Source organism: Theropithecus gelada, chromosome 10 (genome assembly GCF_003255815.1).
Source record: "Theropithecus gelada isolate Dixy chromosome 10, Tgel_1.0, whole genome shotgun sequence".
Classification (NCBI taxonomy): Eukaryota; Metazoa; Chordata; class Mammalia; order Primates; family Cercopithecidae; genus Theropithecus; species Theropithecus gelada.
In genome coordinates this window covers 61,215,651-61,234,091 of record NC_037678.1, presented here as the reverse complement: position 1 = coordinate 61,234,091, position 18,441 = coordinate 61,215,651, and the positions used below count along the sequence as shown (strand labels likewise).

Here is an 18,441-nt window from a genome sequence, read left to right as displayed (position 1 = left end):
CACCCGCCTCGGCCTCCCAAAGTGCTGGGATTACAGGCATGAGCCACCGCGCCCAGCTGTTGGTACAGTTAGTAAACAGGAACAGTTTTAGGCAAAACTCTCAAGTAAGGAAAGCTTTTAGTATTCATAGTGTTTCTCTGTTCCTGTATTCTCTTGAAGGTACTTCCTCTGTCTAGAAATGACAGAATGAAGAGGACCTAGTTTGTTAGTAGCTCAAGTGAAAAAGATGTCAGACTTTTAGTTAATAACCAGTTTAATGTGAGTGTGTGAGGTGCTGTAGCAGGGACAGTCCTGAGCATGCAGAAGCCCTGCATCTGAACTATGTAGTCTAATATTTGCTACCTCAATTTCTGCTTACATGAATCAACTTGAAAGAAATGTTCATCTTCGAAGAGGTATGAATCAATCATCTCAGAGTGAAGGGCCCCAGAGTGCTGACAAGAATGTCAACAACAAAGCACACTGATTGGTTACAATGTGCAATTTCTCCATCTTGAGGACACACGTGGTTTGGAGTCCCATGATCCACGGCTTTCTGGCCTCGGGCAAGTTGTTTTGAGCTCTCTCAAGCTCATTTCTTCTTTTGCAAAATGGAGAATGGCATAATCTTCAGGTGGAAAGTAGATAAACCTCAAATGCCATTAACACAATATTCGGGGATTTTATTATGGAAAGATTGCAGAATATAGAAAAAGAAGAGGGCAGGGGAGATACCGCTCTTATGTCCCCTGGCTGTATGACTTTTTTGCAGCTGATTAAAACTTAGCTCCCTCGGCCGGGCGCAGTGGCTCATGCCTGTAATCCCAGCGCTTTTGGAGGCCGAGGTGGGTCGATCACATGAGGTCAGGAACTCGAGACCAGCCTGACCAACATGGTGAAACCCTGTCTCTATTAAAAATACCAAATTAGCTGGGTGTGGCAGCGCACGCCTGTAATCCCAGCTACTTGGGAGGCTGAGGCAGGAGAATCGCTTGAATCCAGGAGGCAGAGGTTGCAGTGAGCCTAGATTGCGCCGTTGCACTGCAGCCTGGGCAACAGGAGCGAAACTCCATCTCAAACAACAACAACAACAACAACAACAACAACAACAACAACAACAAAAAAAACCTGAGCTCCCTCATCTCCACAATGGGCATAAGAATAATGCCTAACAGACTGGGAAGTGTGCTTTGTAAGTATGAAAGTATACACAAATACTAGTATTTGAGTTCACAGAACCCTCAAACTCCTAACTCACAAGAAGAGGGTGCTTGTTCAGTTCCTCATTAAAGTTTTTGTACAATGGAATTTGGCCATTTTAGGCATTAATTTTCCTGCAAGCTCTTGGCCACGACCTCATCCTTTTACGCACTGACCTCATGGTTCAGAGAGCACCTGAGATGTCACAGCCACCTATGGTAGGAACTGTGGCACAGCACGGACATGCATGCTTTTGACAGCATAATTACAATAATGAAAATTGTGCTGTTACTTATTGCTATTTCTGTTAAAAGACGTGTTATTCTCCCCACATACTGGCTGTGATAGAGAAAGACTTTGTTTACAATTCCAGGCTCCAGACCATTCCAACCCAAATATACTTTTAGACTAACTGCTTTAGAAGGTTTCTGTAGGTTCATTGAATCTGGCTACACGTTGACATCTGTAATGATTTGCCCATCAAAAGTGCTATTGGTATTAAAACAGAGGGTGGGGGAAGCTGTAACTTAGATCATTTCAAATCTCCCTTCAAATTCTAACATTCTATGACTCTCTGAATGCCACATTTTAAGAGGACAACAACCACTGTGGGCTCTGGAAGGTGCTGGAATAGCAAGGGCTCTGGAGATGATATGATATAGAGGAACTAGAGCTATTTCACCTGAAAAGAAATTTAAAGATATTAAGGTCATGAGCTGGTCTCAGGCAATTTAAAATTCTATCAGAGAGGGGAAAAACAACAGTGCCATAAAGAAAGCTAGATGGAACCCATGGAACCAGATGGGAGGCAGATTTCTGGTGTGGTAAAAAGAAGTATCATCCAACAATAAAACAGACTCCCTTAGAAGGTGGCATGTTCCTCTTGTTTTCCCCATGAACTCCCGGGAGTCCCTCGTCGACCTGAACGGCCCCCTGACAGCCCTGCTGAAGAGGGAACGCCACACTGAGACCACTCAGGCATGTGCCAGGGCTCCTTGTAATGCTAAGACTCTACCAATCTGCTAAATGGCTCCCTTTCTATGCCGAGGTCTGTTTAATTCAGAGGAATTGCTCTGATGAACAGGCTCTTTTTTTTTTTTTTTTTTTTGAGACGGAGTCTGGCTCTGTCGCCCGGGCTGGAGTGCAGTGGCCGGATCTCAGCTCACTGCAAGCTCCGCCTCCCGGGTTCATGCCATTCTCCGGCCTCAGCCTCCCGAGTAGCTGGGACTACAGGCGCCCGCCATCTCGCCCGGCTATTTTTTGTATTTCTTAGTAGAGACGGGGTTTCACTGTGTTCGCCAGGATGGTCTCGATCTCCTGACCTCGTGATCCGCCCATCTCGGCCTCCCAAAGTGCTGGGATTACAGGCTTGAGCCACCGCGCCCGGCCAAACAGGCTCTTTTTACACAATGCTTTGGGCTTCTTTAACTCTGCCTGAGGACAGAACTGGGAGAAAGAAACACCCAAACAGTGTCTTCAGTGCAGGAGGTAGGGAGCAAGAGTGAAGCAGGGTGGGCAGCAGGCCTGGCTCAGATGCTGGCCATCCCTCTATGTGTGTGGTTTTAGCATGCGGACTAGAAGTCAAGGTGAATCCGTTTATAGTCTGTCCGCCTCAGAATCTGGGGAAACCCACTCCCCATTTCATCTGCTTTTGATGATATTCTATACCCCAGGTTTTAAGGATGTGAAGAGCAAAAGAAATCATACACGTGTTAATTCTGTAAATGAATACAAAAGTACTTCCAGAGTTTAACCCTAATATATAAGAGAACTTAAGTTAATTTTATGGATTCTGCCATGGCCCTCCAGTGTCCTCCTAAGTGTCCAGTTTAACGTCAGTGGCTTTCAGAGGCTGGCCTCTTCACATGAGCTGCTGCTGGGAGGAAGGGGCATAAACGCACACCTGAAATACTCTCTACTGTCTGGACTACGAAAAGAATACTTGACTACAACAAAGAATGCCGGCATATCTAGAGAATTACAAGTCTTAGCTCTGTCATCTAGTGGTTGTGAGAATTTGGTCAAGTCCTATAACTTTCAGGGAGGGCCTAAAGTTTTCTCAGCCCTCAAATGAAGACAGGGTGAGGTGAGGATCAACTTAAACAAATGGAGTAACTGGTTTGAAAAGAGTCAAGTTCCATATGAGAATAAGGTATTACGTTCATTTCTTTGGTACTTGAGTTGTTTCTACAGGGAAAACACACCCCAAATTACACATAAAAGAAATAATATAAACTAGGGACTGAAATGGCAGAACATGATTTTTTTTTTTTTTTTTTTTTGAGACGGGGTCTAGCTCTGTCACTCAGGCTGGAGTGCGGTGGCTCGATCTTGGCTCACTGCAATCTCTGCCTCAGCCTCCTGAGTAGCTGGGAATATAGGTGCATGCCACCACGCCTGGCTAATTTTTTATATTTTTAGTAGAGACAGGGTTTCACCGTGTTGGTCAGGCTGGTCTCGAACTTCTGATCTCGTGATCGGCCCGCCTCAGCCTCCCAAAGGCTGGCATTACAGGCGTGAGCCACTGTGCCCGGCCCAGAACATGGATTTGAATTGTGAAGACAAGAACCTAACTTCCTTCATGTTACTGGGGTCTGAAGCTTCATGCTGATTTGCTTCAATCCACTGTTTCTCAAAGCTTGAGGACACAGGGAAACACATCTTTGAAAAATTACTATTATCTATTTTAAGAAAGGGATGCCATTGTTACTGTTACTGGGGTCAGAGCTGATGGAGGCCAAAGTAAGTAAATACAATACATTCTGCAAGCTAGAATCAACAGAAGAGAATGGAAAATAATGGATAATTTTTGGGTAGTAATCAGGAGAAGAAGAGGGAGGACCCTCGCAGGGGAGTCACTTGGGGACAATGCTACAGTAACTTCTGGGATCCATAATCCATAACATTCTAACATTTGCTCTATTACTCGATGCTAGAGAAAATTTGGTCACATGGTGCTGGGGCCCAGGTAAGGTTTCAGTCTGCTTTCGCAAAATCTCAGAAACCCATTTTAAAAATGCAATACAGACTGCTGCTTCTGGGATGCATTTCCCTATTCTTTAAGTACAATTAAACCCTCTAGATATTAAATTTGAAACAAGCGTAAGAAAACTCTGAAAGGTGAAAAAAAGGACAAACTAGAGACCTCAGGACCCAAGGAATGACATGATGAAAAAAACCCTGTTTTTTTTTTTTTTTTTTTTTTTTTTTGGCTTCTTATATCCTAGATTTGGAGGTAAAGAAGCAGGCTACCTGGAAATGGTAAAGGAGGCAGACAAAAAAGGCCCTCAGAAAAAAATTCCGGGTGCAGTGGCTTACACCTGTAATCCTAGCACTTTGGGAGGTTGAGGCGGGTGGATCACCTGAGGTCAGGAATTTGAGACCAGCCTGGTCAACATGGTGAAACCCCGTCTCTACAGAAAATACAAAAAAATTAGCTGGGCATGGTGGCACATGCCTGTAGTCCCAGCTACTTGGGAGGCTGAGGCAGGAGAATTACTTGAAGCTGGGAGGCAGAAACTGTAGGGAGCCAAGATCATGCCATTGCACTCCAGCCTGGGCAACAAGAGTAAAACTCCATCTCAAAAGAAAAAAAAAGAAGCAAGCCTGCTTCCTGCTCTCTCTAGTTAAGGACTAGGAAGAGGCAGGTTAGCAGGTTAGGAACACAGAAAATATTAAGACAATAACTGCTATACCCCAGCCTAACAAGGCAGAAGAAACTGTGTCTCAACTCTACCCAATGGCAGCAACAGCTGAGTGGGAGCTTAGACTTCTACTTTTTCCAGGTGGTTGGTAATAGGGTACCCCATTCCCTTGCTGGGGTGGTATCAGAAAAAGCTAAGCAGGAAGTCAGGACTTTCAACCTTGACAGGTAGTAATGAGGTTCCCCACCCCTACCCATGGTGGAGCTAAACTTCTATCCCTGCTCAAAGAAATGAGAAACATCCCCTTTAGGGGTTAATGGGAACAGACTGGGAACATGAATTTTTGCTTCCACCTCCCAGAAACAAGGTGCCCCCCATCTCCACACCTCTGTTCCCCTGCCAAGACAGATGCTGAAAAAGAATGTTTAAATAAGATCCAGAGTCTCACAATATAATGTCCAAAATGTCCAGGTTCCAATAAAAAAAATCACATACCAAGAACCAAGAAGAAATCAAACTGAATGAAAAAAAGACAAAAGAGGCCAATGCTGAGAGGAAATGATCTGATGTAAGAATTTAACACAGTCATCAGTGAGCCATTCTGAACACGCTTGCCACAAATGAAAAAAACAGAAAGTTTCAGCAAAGAAACAAAGATCCAAATAATCTTTGGATTCAAAGGGAAATTTTAGGTTTGAAAAGTACAATAAACTGGAACAAAAACCAAAACAAAAAATGAAAACCCAAAACCCTCAACAGAAGGCTCAACAGCAGAATGGAGGAGGAAAAGAATCAGTGACCTCAAAGACAGAAAAATGGAAAGTACCCAATGCGAATAACAGAAAAAAAAATGAACAGAGCCTTAGAGACCCACGGGTCTATAACAAAATATCTAATCTTCATTTTATTGGTATCCCAGAAGGCAAGGAGAAAGAGGACAGGGCAGAAGAAATACTTGAAGAAATCATGGCTGAAAACGCTTCACATTTAGCAAAAGACAGAAATCAGATTTAAGAAGATGAGTGAATTCCAAATAGGGTAAACTCACAGAAATCCATAAACACATAAAATCATAAACTTCTGAAAACTAAAGTCCAAGAAAAAATCCTGAAGGCATCAAGAGAGAAAAGACACATTACCAAATAGGGGAAAAGAGCTTGAATGACAAATTTCTCATCAGAAACCATGGAGGCCAGAAGGAAGCAGCAGAACATTAAGAGCTGAAAGAAAAGAACTATCAACCCAGAATCCTCCATTTGGTGAAAATATCCTTGGGGAATAAAGGGGACATTAAGACATTCTCAGATGAGAAAAACGAAGGATATTAAGACACTCTCAGATGAACAAAAACTAAGAGAACTAACAGTTCTCTAGTCTACCTTAAAAGAACAGCTAAAGAGATTTCTCTAAACAGAAAGAAAACAATAAAAGAAGGAACCCTGAACACTAGGAAGAAAAAGAACACAGTAAAAAAAATATGGGTAAATACAGCATACTCTCCTTCTCCTCTTGAGTTTTCTAAGTGATGTTTGACAGTTGAGGCAAAAATTTTACCATTATCTGATAAGAAATGGTTAAGACAACTATATCACAAATGGGAGATGATAAAGGAACAAAAATGGAAGGTTTCTACACTTCACTTAAGCTGATAAAATGATAGTATTAGTAGACTGTGATACATTACATATAAATATACGAAACACCTAGAAGCATTAAAAGGCTAAAAAATATAGATAAATCGAAAAAAATCATACAAAATGCTCATGTAAACCAGAGGAAGGCAGGAAAAATAAAAAATCAGGGAAAACAAAGACAATAAAATGACAGGCTTAAGCTTTAATGTATCAATAATTACATTAAGTGTAAATGGTCTGAATAATACTGACTAGAAGACAGAGACTGGCAGAGCATATTAAAGATTATGATCTACTCGTATGCTATCTATAGGAAACTTACTTCAAATACAATAAAGTCAGGTTGAAAGTAAAAGAATAAAAAAGTTATATTTATGCACACATTAATCAAGGGAAAGTAGCCATATTAATTTATCAGATAAAGTACACTTCAGAGCAAAGAAAATTACCAGAGACAAGAGAGAGACATTATATATAATGATAACAGGGTCAATTTGCCAAGAACATGTAATTCTCTATATACATTTTTTTGAGACAGAATCTTGCTCTGTTGCCCAGGCTGGAGTGCAGTGGCACGATCATGGCTCGCTGCAACCTCTGCCTTCCGGGTTCAAGTGGTTCTCATGCCTCAGCCTCCTAAGTAGCTGGGATTACAGGCATGCGCCACCATGCCTGGCTAATTTTGTATTTTTTGTAGAGATGGGGTTTCACCATGTTGGTCAGGCTGGTCTCAAACCCCTGGCCTTAAGCGATCTGCCTTCTTTGGCCTCCCAAAGTGCGGGGACTACAGGCATGAGTCACCGTGCCCGGCAAGAACATATAATTCTAAATGTGTATGCACCAACCAGAGCTGCAAAATATATGAAGCAAAAACTGATAGAACTGAAAGGAGAAATAAATAAATCCACAATTATAGTTGGAGGCTTCAATATTCCTCTCTCAACAACTGATGAAACGACTAGACAGATAATCAGTAAGGATACAGAAAAACTCAACATCATCATCGACCAATAGGACCTAGTCAACATTTATGAAATGCTGCATCCAACGACACCAAAATGCATATTCTTTTCAAGTGCCCATGGAATGTATACCAAGATATACCATAACCTGGGCCATAAAACAAACTTAATAAATTTAAAACAACTGATATCATATAGAATGATTATAATAGAATCAAACTAGAGATCAGTAACAGCAAGTTAATGGGGAAATCTCCAAACACTTGGACACTAAATAACAAACACCTAAATAATTCATGGAACAAGGGAAATTTAAAAAAATACATTAAACTGAATGCAAGTGAAAATACAATACAAAATTAATGAAGCATAACTAAACCAAGGCTGAGGGAAATTTATAGCACTAAATGCATGTATTAGATAAGCAGAAAAGTTTCAAATCAATAATATAGAAACTCCCACCTCAAAAACTTAGAAAAGGGCTGGGCACAATGGCTCATGCCTGTAATTCCAGCACTTTGGGAGGCCGGAGAGGGAGGAATGCTTGAACCCAGGGGTTCCATACTAGCCTGGGCAACATAGCAAGACCCTGTCTCTAAAAAAAATAGAAAAATAGAAAAAATTAGCTAGGTGTGGTGGTAGGACCTGTGGTCCCTACTACTTGGGAGGCTGAGCTGCGGGCATCACTTGAGCCTGGGAGGTCGAGGCTTTAGTGAGCTATGACTGCATCACCACACTCCAGTCTAGGTGAAAGAGTGAGACCCTAAGTCAAAAAAAAAAAAAAAGTAAATGAAGAGGTATATAGTAAGATTCAGTACTGTAAAAACTCAATGAAGATGCCAATTCTCCCCAAAGTGATATAAAGGTTTAAAGCAATGCCTATCAAAATCCCAGCAACAGTTTCTGTGGATAAGATTATCCTAAAATTTATATGGAAAGCCAAAGGAACAAGAAAAGCAAAAACAATTTTGAAAAAGAAGAAAAATGTGGGAGGTATCAATCTATCAAATTTTAAACCTTATGGTATTACGGAACTCAAGATTATGTGCTACTGGCAGAGGAAAAAGACAAATAGATAAATGGAAAACAGCGGAGAACTCAGAAATAGAACCCACAAATACGCCAAACTGATTTTTCATTTTTTTAAAAACATTTTTCGGCCGGGCGCAGTGGCTCAAGCCTGTAATCCCAGCACTTTGGGAGGCCGGGATGGGCGGATCACGAGGTCAGGAGATCGAGACCATGCTGGCTAACACGGTGAAACCCCGTCTCTACTAAAAAATACAAAAAATTAGCCGGGCGAGGTGGCGAGCGCCTGTGGTCCCAGCTACTCGGGAGGCTGAGGCGGGAGAATGGCGTGAACCCGGGAGGCGGAGCTTGCAGTGAGCTGAGATCCGGCCACTGCACTCCAGCCTGGGCGACAGAGTGAGACTCCGTCTCAAAAAAAAAAAAAAAAACAAAAAAAAAACCAAAAAAACACATTTTTCGTAGAGACAAGGTCTCACCATGTTGTCCAGGCTAGTCTTGAACTCCTGGGCTCAAGGGATCCTCCCTAAAAACACACACCTACAGGGTGGGAGAAAATACATGCAAAGTACGTATCTGACAAAAGACTAGTATCTAGAATATATAAAGAACTCTAGAAAATCAACACTAAAACAATGAAATTAGAATACAGGCAAGGGACATAAACATTTCACTGAAAAGGATATACAGATGGCGATTAAACACACAAAAGATGTTCAACATCATTTAGCCATCAGAGAAATGCAAATTAAAATCACAACAAGATATTATACACACCTACCAGAATGGCTCAAGTAAATAATAGTGACCACACCAAATGTCGGTGAGGATGCAGAATACAGAGAAAGTGAATCTCTCATGCATTGTTAGTGGCAGTGTAAAATGGTACAGCCACTCTAGAAAACAATTTGGCAATTTCTTAAAAAACAAAACATGTAACTATCATATGACCCAGCAATTACACTCCTGGGCATTTATCCCAGAGAAATGAAAATGTATGTTCACACAAAAATCTATATGCAAATGTTTACAGTGGACTTAATAGTCAAAAACTGGAAACAACCCAGATGTCCTTCAATGGATGAATGGTTGAACAAACTGTGGTTCCTCCAAACCACTGAATACTACTCAGCAGTGAAAAGGAATGAACTGTTGATACAGAAAACCACCTTGATGAATCCCAGGGAATTATTCTGTGTGAAAAAGCCAATCCCCAAAGTTTACATACTGTATGATTCCATTTATAGAACATTCTTAAAATGACAAAATCATAAAAAATAGAGAACGGATGAGTGGTTGCCAGGAATTTAAAGAGGGGTGAAGGCAGAAGGAAGAGGATATGGTTATAAGACAGCAACAGGATGAATCTTTGTGGTCATGGAAATGTCCTGTATCTTGACTCTATCTATATCGGTATCCTGATTGTGATACTGTACTACAATATTGCAAGACGCCACTATGAGGGGAAACTGGATAAAAGGTATATGTGATTTCTGTATTGTATTTTGTGACTGCTTCTGAAATATATAGTTATCTCAAAATAAAAAGTTTAATTAGAATAAAAATGCAATTGCAGTCTGTATATTTTAAGTTTTTATAATAAAATGTTGAGGAAAATGCTATGTAACTGTAGCAATGCAATCAAGTTCCCCCAGATCACTACCAAGATAGGAATTTCTTTCTTAATATGAAAGACAGTGTAGACAACCAATACTGCACATTTGACTCACCATTTGTTTCTGGAGGCCATCTACTTTGTCCTCAGCATTGTCTTCTTTGTCTGTGTTGCCTCTAAATAAAAGTAAAAAAAACGCATCACATACTACCTAGGTCCCCTTTATCCACAGTTTCAGTTACCCTGGTTAACCACAGTCCAAAAACACTAAGATATTTTTGGGGAGAGACAGGGCGAGAGAGAGATCACATTTACATAACTTTTATTACGGTATATTGTTATAATTGTTCTATTATTGTTGTTGTTAATCCCTTACTGTCCCTAATTTATAAATTAATCTTTATCATAGGTATGTTTATATAGGAGAAGACACAGTTTATACAGGGTTTGGTACTATCTGAAATTTCGGGTATCCTCCATGAATAAAGGAGGACTTCCGAGTCAGCCCTCTGTATCCACGGAGGATTGGTTCTCGGATCCTCAGGGATACCAATATCGGCAGATGATCAAGTCCTTTGGTTGGCCCTCTGTGTCTGAGAGTTCTGCATCCACAGACAAGGAGGGCTGACAATAGATCCCTTCTACCACAGGCATTCCAAGTCTTAGTTTTTCCCTCTCTTGTGGGAAAACTCAAGAGATACTGAGAATGAAAGAAACTATCACCAAACAGTCACCACTTCTACAGGCAAGGACCTTTATTCAACTGAGACTGCAGCATGAGGCTCATGTCTACTCAGGCAAGTTCAGAAAAAGGTAATTCCTGCCCATCAAGACTCATCTGAACAAGTGACTCTGATAAAAGAACACACTCTAGAAACTGAAGGCTGTGCATATCAAATGAGGCCTAATGTTGCAACTCCCTGGTCACAGTAGGACGAATCTTCCCACAGAATCACATTTGGCAAAAATCACTCCTTGGCTTGGAAGGAAGCTCTGCTGTCACTGGTTAACAAGGACATTTTCCCCTTGTTACCATCAGACCCTTGACGCTAGCTCAGCTGCCTAATGTCTTCTCTTTTGTAAGCTTAACTACTGCTGATGCCTACCTGTTTTTCACGATTCTTTAAAAAACTGACTTTGAGGGTGGGTGCAGTGGCTCACGCCTGTAATCTCAGCCCTTTGGGAGGCTGAGGTGGGCGGATCACCTGAGGTCAGGAGTTCGAGACCAGCCTGGCCAACATGGTGAAACTCCGTCTCTACTAAAAATATAACAACTTGCCAGGCGTGGTGGTGGGTGCCTGTAATCCCAGCTACTCGGGAGGCTGAGGCAGGAGAACTGCTTGAAACCGTGAGGCGGAGGCTGCAATGAACCGAGATCATGCCACTGCACTTCAGCCTGGGTGAAAGAGTGAGACCTCATCTCAAAAAACAAAACAAAACAAAACAAAACAAAAAACCATACAAACAAAAAAAACCCCCAAAAAACTGACTTTGATATATTCCTGTCCCAAATATTCTTGTCCTTGCTGCTCAAGTCCTAGAGGCAAGATAAGCTCCTGGCTTTACTGCTTAACCGCAGAAAGAAAAGCCAACCCACAAAAAATAGCCTTTATGCCACATTCAGGCACCCATCCAGGGAGTGTTTTCCCTGAATCACTGAATGTAACATGAGAATCACCAGTCATATGGGTCTTTGTTAACATCTCCCAGAATGCTTCTCTGTTATCTGTCCTCAAGAAACATGCTGGGGCAGCTGAGTGATTATCAGGGGTTAAGGACAGATGGAAAATGCACTGCACACTTTTCTTGACCTGAGCAAATAGTTAGGGGCTCCTGGCAGTGCCACAGTCCTGGGCAACGCAAAGCAGTATCTGCTACTTTTGGGGAGAAACTAAGAGATAAATGCTATGTTTTGGCCGGGCGTGGCGTCTCACGCCTGTAATCCCAGCACTTTGGGAGGTCGAGGTGGGCGGATCACGAGGTCAGGGGTTTAAAACCAGCCTGGCCAACATGGTGAAACCCCGTCTCTACTAAAAATACAAAAATCAGTTGGGCATGGTGGCGCGTGCCTGTAGTTCCAGCTACTCAGGAGGCTGAGGCAGGAGGATTGCTTGAACGCAGAAGGCGGAAGTCACAGTGAGCCAAGATTGTGTCACTGCACTCTCGCTTAGGCGACAAAGCAAGACTCCATCTCAAAAAAAAAAAAAAAAAAAAGCTATGTTTTCAAAAAATAGATATAATTTGAAGAACTACAATTTTTAGCTGTTTATTTAGTTTTCCTATGTATTTATGTCAAGAGTAAATAAAAATCAGTCAAAGGAGATGCTTTCTATACTTTTTTGCACAGAATCCATGGACAAGCTGAAATGCCATGGCCGTCAAGGAGCGGCCCCTAAATCCATCTTGCTCAGGGACTATGCAATCCTTAGACAATACTGGAATTTCAGCTGAGGAACTAGTTCAAAGTCAGGAAGGCTGTGCCTGTGTCTGTTCTTAGCTTTCTGCCAGGCATGGGAGGTCTGAATTCTTCCACAGGAATCCTCTGACCAGACAAGGGATGGGCATGGTTAAAAAGCTGGGCAGGCTTTTAGAAAGGTGGGCAGCCTGGGGAACTCATGAGGAACAGGAACCGGTATTTGGTTCATATTATGAAAAACAGCGGCAGTGTGGCAAGGTGTAGGGAGATGCCAGACACTGAGGAAGAGATACAAAGTGTGCTGGGTGTATGAGGAAGGGGTCACAGATCGGTGGCATGGCACGTCACATCAGGGCTGGCCCACATGGCTTCTCACCTTTCAGGAATGTCTGAAGTCCCATCCGTAACACCCTGTTCTGCAGAAAGGGACTTCTCATCGGGCATCCCAACTTTCTCCAGGAAGCAAAGTGCTGGGTCTGCTCGCATGGCATTGTACCTTTCATAACCTGATCAAGAGTGGTGAGAAATGCCCGAAGTCACGTTAGAACTCACAATATTTGCTTTGGGCACTAGTCTTTTTGTTTTCCTTATTTAGTAAAGAACAAAACAAACACACAAAAAAAACTTATTTAAGATTAATGAGATCCTATAAGACTATCAGGGAAAGATCCTGGTGCTAAAGTGGACACCTTTGAGTAGTGTTTGACCAATAAACAATGGCTTACAGAAATACTCAGTGTCCACGAAAAGATGCAACTGTACAGATACAATTCTGTTTGCTGCTTCCTGTGAGTTGGTTTTGCAACTTCTTCCCCCATCCTCAACACTGGATACCTTGTTATGTCCTTAGTGGGCCTTGTTTTCTTATAGCTCACTTTTATCCCATGTGTTGGAAAGGGAAGCTGAACAACATGATGGATGGCAGGACTGAAATATAAAGAGAACTATGATGATTGTTTATTGCATTAAGACAGACCTGTGGCCTCTGTATCACAAACTTAGTACGAATCTTAATCCACACTGGCCAGGGCTTTGGAATTGCTCCTCATCACACCCCAAAGTTAACAACAGACAGTGTTTTGACCCCGAAGAGGGGCCTCAAAAAGGAAGCAAAACAATTTTAATAACCCTCATTTTCAGTTTGATAAAGTCTATGAGTGAGGATTTATTTTATTGAACCTAATGTACTCTTAGAATGAGACAGCATTTGGCCACATAAAAGGCAGAGTCCCCATGACAGGAGATGGAAGAGCTGAGTGTAAGTAAGAACCAGCCTGGCTCTTAGGAACAAACCTGATTTTACTGTGTTTGGTATTTCATCTCTATCTTGGTTTTTGTTCTCATATCACTGTTGATGCAGTTGTATCCTTCACGCTGTAGGTCGCACCTGGCTCTTTTCCCTGAGGAGCTGTGGGTAGCTGATCTTTTAAATTCACAGTGGCTCTCCTGCCATCTCCATGACAGGTGCTGCCCACATGAGGTACCTGGCATGAGAAGCTCTGCAGTGCCTTATGTTCTTTACTCACTTATTCCTTACGGCAATTACTTGACTGCTCTAAATCTTTCATGAGGTCGTGTGCTTCCTAGGAGCAGAACCTGTACCTATTTTTGCTCATCATTATATAGTCAGTATCTAGCAAAGGGCCTGACACGGTACAGACTTAACAAATAGCTGACCAGATGAGTCGATTTTGCCTAGATTATTTCTCTTCAAATCATTGTCGTAGGAAGAAGAATCGCTCTCACCCTTTCCCCATGTTCCTGTCTCAGCTCACATCAAAACAGAAACTTCCCCAATACTCCTTTTAAGGAGGTTCCAGTCAGTTTCTCCACCTGCTCCTCATGAAGAGAGGGGTAATTTAAATGACAGGTGAGATGGTGAAATCCTTCCCTTACTGTCCCCTTACTACTGAGGGAGGCCAACTGTCCAGGAGTATACCACCTTCACACTCTGTGCTCAGGCATGGAACGTGCTGGGACCCTCTCTGACCTGGGCAAGCTTCTATTCTGTAGACTTTCTCTTGTCATGTGTGGATCTGAAGCCTAGAGACAGATTCAGTAATTTTATTTCTCAATTAGGTGTGAAGCTGGAGGCAAGGAAGAATGACTATTTTAGTCCCCTAGGAAACCCTAACAACTGTACTGAAAAGAGGCCAGTAGGAGCTGCAACAGCAATACAAAGACAAACAGCAATGTGACAGGCCTGTGAGGGGGTGTCCGCTGCCTGCCTCTTTTCACTTAGTCTATAAGCTGCTCTCTAAGAATATCAACAGAAATACTAAAGTCTGTATGTCATGGAAAATTTCACAGATCCAGGCTACCTTGGAGGGGCAGTAGTCACTCAACCCAACTGAGCTGTCAAGGGCATCATTTAGAATAGGTTTGCCACAGAAGCCTTCTTGCTGCAGGCTAAAGCTCCAACCAATAACTAAGCCAGTGCTAATGGGGTCAGCTTGGAGATGGATCCATGGCTATATTCATCTCATTTAACAGGGTTACAGCAGGCTATGTCTGGAGTGGACTAAAAGATCCACAAGGCCAGGCATGGTGGCTCACGCCTGTAATCCCAGCACTTTAGGAGGTGGAGGCAAGAGGATTGTTTTGAGTCTAGGAGTTCAAGACCAGTCTGGGCAACATATGAGCTCCCCTCTTTACAAAAAATTAAAAAAAAAAAAATTAGCCAGGCATGGTGGTGTGCACCCGTAGCCCCAGCTACTTGGGAGGCTGAGGTGGACGGATCACTTGAACCTGGGAGTTCAAGGCTACAGTGAGCTGTGATCATGCCACTGTGCTCCAGCCTGAGTGACAAGAGTGAGACCCTGTCTCTTAAAAAAAAAAAAAAAAAAAAAAAAAGGCTGGGCGCGGTGGCTCAAGCCTGTAATCCCAGCACTTTGGGAGGCCGAGACGGGCGGATCACGAGGTCAGGAGATCGAGACCATCCTGGCTAACACGGTGAAACCCCGTCTCTACTAAAAAATACAAAAAAAAAGAACTAGCCGGGCGAGGTGGCGGGCGCCTGTAGTCCCAGCTACTCCGGAGGCTGAGGCAGGAGAATGGCGAGAACCCGGGAGGCAGAGCTTGCAGTGAGCTGAGATCCGGCCACTGCACTCCGGCCTGGGCGACAGAGTGAGACTCCGTCTCAAAAAAAAAAAAAAAAAAGATTCACAAAACCTCAGTCAACGAACAGTCATGTGTTTCTTAACAAAGAAAATGGTTGCAGCCCTACAGCTCATACTGAACCAAGGCATGCAGGTGAAGTGAAGAGGGATTCCTGACACAATATCCCTGAAAAGTGAACACTAGACAGACTGGCTTTCTGAAAATGGCTGAGTATCTGAGAAGCTGTCACCTGGTAAGACATGTTGTGTGTGCTTGGTTATACTGTGATGAGGGCTAAGATTAGAAAGGGGTGGTCAGATGTGCTACCTAGACGAGGACAGGTCTAAGACTAAGCTCATGGAATAGGTAGCAGCCAGACAGGGGCAGGATCTGATGACTCTGGAGGGTGCCAAGGAGGATGGGCCCATGAGGCATCTGTCCAACCTCATCTAAGTTGACTCCAACGTAACCATCCAACTAAACTGATCTGGCCCTATGCAGAGTCTGCATTTATGGCTTAGGATTAGTCTCTTAGCACTGAGAACAGAGGCTGTTTCTTCTCTTGTCTTTATAGCATTATCTGCTAAACTCATCCTGTACAATGAGATGAAGTGTCATCTTTTTTTTTTTTTTTTTTTTTGAGACGGAGTCTCGCTCTGTCGCCCAGGCTGGAGTACAGTGGCCGGATCTCAGCTCACTGCAAGCTCCGCCTTCCGGGTTTACACCATTCTCCTGCCTCAGCCTCCCGAGTAGCTAGGACTACAGGCGCCCGCCACCACGCCCGGTTAGTTTTTTGTATTTTTTAGTAGAGACGGGGTTTCACCATGTTAGCCAGGATGGTGTCGATCTCCTGACCTCATGATCCGCCCCTCTTGGCCTCCCAAAGTGCTGGGATTACAGGCTTGAGCCACCGCGCCCGGCCCTGAAGTGTCATCTTAACATCTCACAGGTATGATCAGGAAAAACAATTTATACTCCGCAAACCTGCTTCAATGAGCAGAAGAGTTTGGGAGCGACCTTATGTATCATCTGGGCTGACTCTATCTCCAATATGAGACTAAGAGATCAACTGATTAATCCCAATACCCTGAATGGTGATTAGGGATTAGGAAACTAGAAGGTGGAGCACCAAAAATAACTTGTCTTTTCCAGGTGAGAAAGTGTCTTGGACCTCCTTAGATTCCTGTCCACTTTTACACATTCTGAGGCTGTGTCCTTTGCATGAGAATTATTAATTCTATCTTCCTGGTGAGTTGTATCTATCATCATTGTGTAATGACCCCCTTTCTTCCAAATTATGCTTTTTGCCTCACAGACTGTGTGTGATATTGATTTGCCTTACCGGGTTGTTGTTAGTATTTTCTGGGCATGTCTTGTTTCACCTCTTGGATGTCAACCTCACTCTGTCCTCTACGTCTCATCTTCTCTTTCATGTCTTCATCTCTTTATCTCTCAGGGATCTGTTTCTTTAGCTCTGCTTTCTTGGACCAGAGAGCTTTTTCTTGCTTCCCTTTCCTGGAGGGGCCACCCTTTCAAGGCCATGTTTTCCATTTCTGTGGGTATTAAAAACCCAGTCCCTCTGGTCCACTGTCATATTGGCCCCTAAGCTTTCAGTTCTGCTTTAAATGACCTCTGCATTTGGGGACTTGCCTTTATTTCTTCCAAGTCCTGATCTGCTTTGATTTTCTGTATGTCTATGGTGGGCGTGTTGGGGTGGGGGAGGAAGAAGCAGCAGCATGTAAATTCTATCCGCCATACTTCTGGGACTTCAGATGTGTTCTCTTTTCACAGCATGTTGTTGCCATGCAGGGATTTGACAATGTGCCCTAAAACCACCACTGAAATGAGACCCAGGGTCACTGGACCTTCCCCCACACACCAAATTCAGATGCTCTGGAATCTGGCTGTCTTTAGCAGCCTGTCGTCTTCTGGGGTCCTTCCAAAACTAGGTTAAACCAAGTCTGGGTTGCACTGTGGTCCCCTGTGACTAACAGGGAGGTCACACACTTCTTTCTACTTTGGAGCTGAGTTCTATCCCTGCACTGTCCAACAGAGGAGCCACTAACAGATGCTAGTAACAGATGCTAAAATAACAACAAACAACAGAGGAGCCATGGGGCTATTTAAATTTGAATTAATTAAAAGTACATACAAATACACTTGCTCAGTTACATTAGTCACATTGTAAGTGCTCAACAGCCACACAGGGCTAGTGGCTTCCACAGCAGACAGTGCAGAATTAGGGCATTTCGATCATCGCATGTAGTTCTACTGGACAGCACCGCTTTAGCCTAACCCCAGTGGTTTGACAAAGAGTTCTCAGCAGCACTGCACCACTGAAGCCTGCATTCTCAATACCAGCATCCAAGTTTTGAGTGGATTCCAAATTAAAATATGTATAGGCATGGTTGTTACTTAAATATAGCTGGTTAGCCTGTAAAAGTTGAAGAATTCCCTTTAAAGAACATGCATTAGAAAGTTAACAACCTTCCAAAGGCAGAGTAATATGGTGGAGTGGAATAGCACCTAGCACCTATTATGTACCAAGCACTGTTCTAGGTGGTCTACATTTACTGTAATATTTAATCTTTAAACAATCCCTAGGTAGGCTGTTTTGATACTATATCTCCTCCATTGTATAGGTGAGAAAATAAGTCAGAGAAGCTTATGACTTGCCCAATGTCACACATTTAGTAAGCAGTGGAGTTGATAGCTAAAGCCAGGTATACCTAATTCTTTTCACTTTAAACCTTGCTCCTCATTTTAAAATTTCTGTTGATTCACCTGGCAGGGAAAGTGTCTATCAGGCATACTATGGGTGACTATCACTTGACCCTTTCATCATTCATTTTAATGGTTGGCAGCT

General features: G+C 42.9%; 1 protein-coding gene across 1 annotated transcript in view; it reads right to left on the bottom strand.

Moving 5' to 3' along the window:
• CHD6 (chromodomain helicase DNA binding protein 6) overlaps positions 1-18,441 on the bottom strand; it is a 214,427-nt gene that overhangs the window by 27,778 nt on the left and 168,208 nt on the right. Inside the window, exons 26-27 of the mRNA XM_025399445.1 lie at positions 12,853-12,982; positions 10,176-10,236 (exon numbers count right to left, since the gene is read on the bottom strand). Of these exons, the coding sequence (XP_025255230.1) occupies positions 10,176-10,236; positions 12,853-12,982 (191 nt within the window). The remainder of the gene's footprint in view (positions 1-10,175; positions 10,237-12,852; positions 12,983-18,441) is intronic.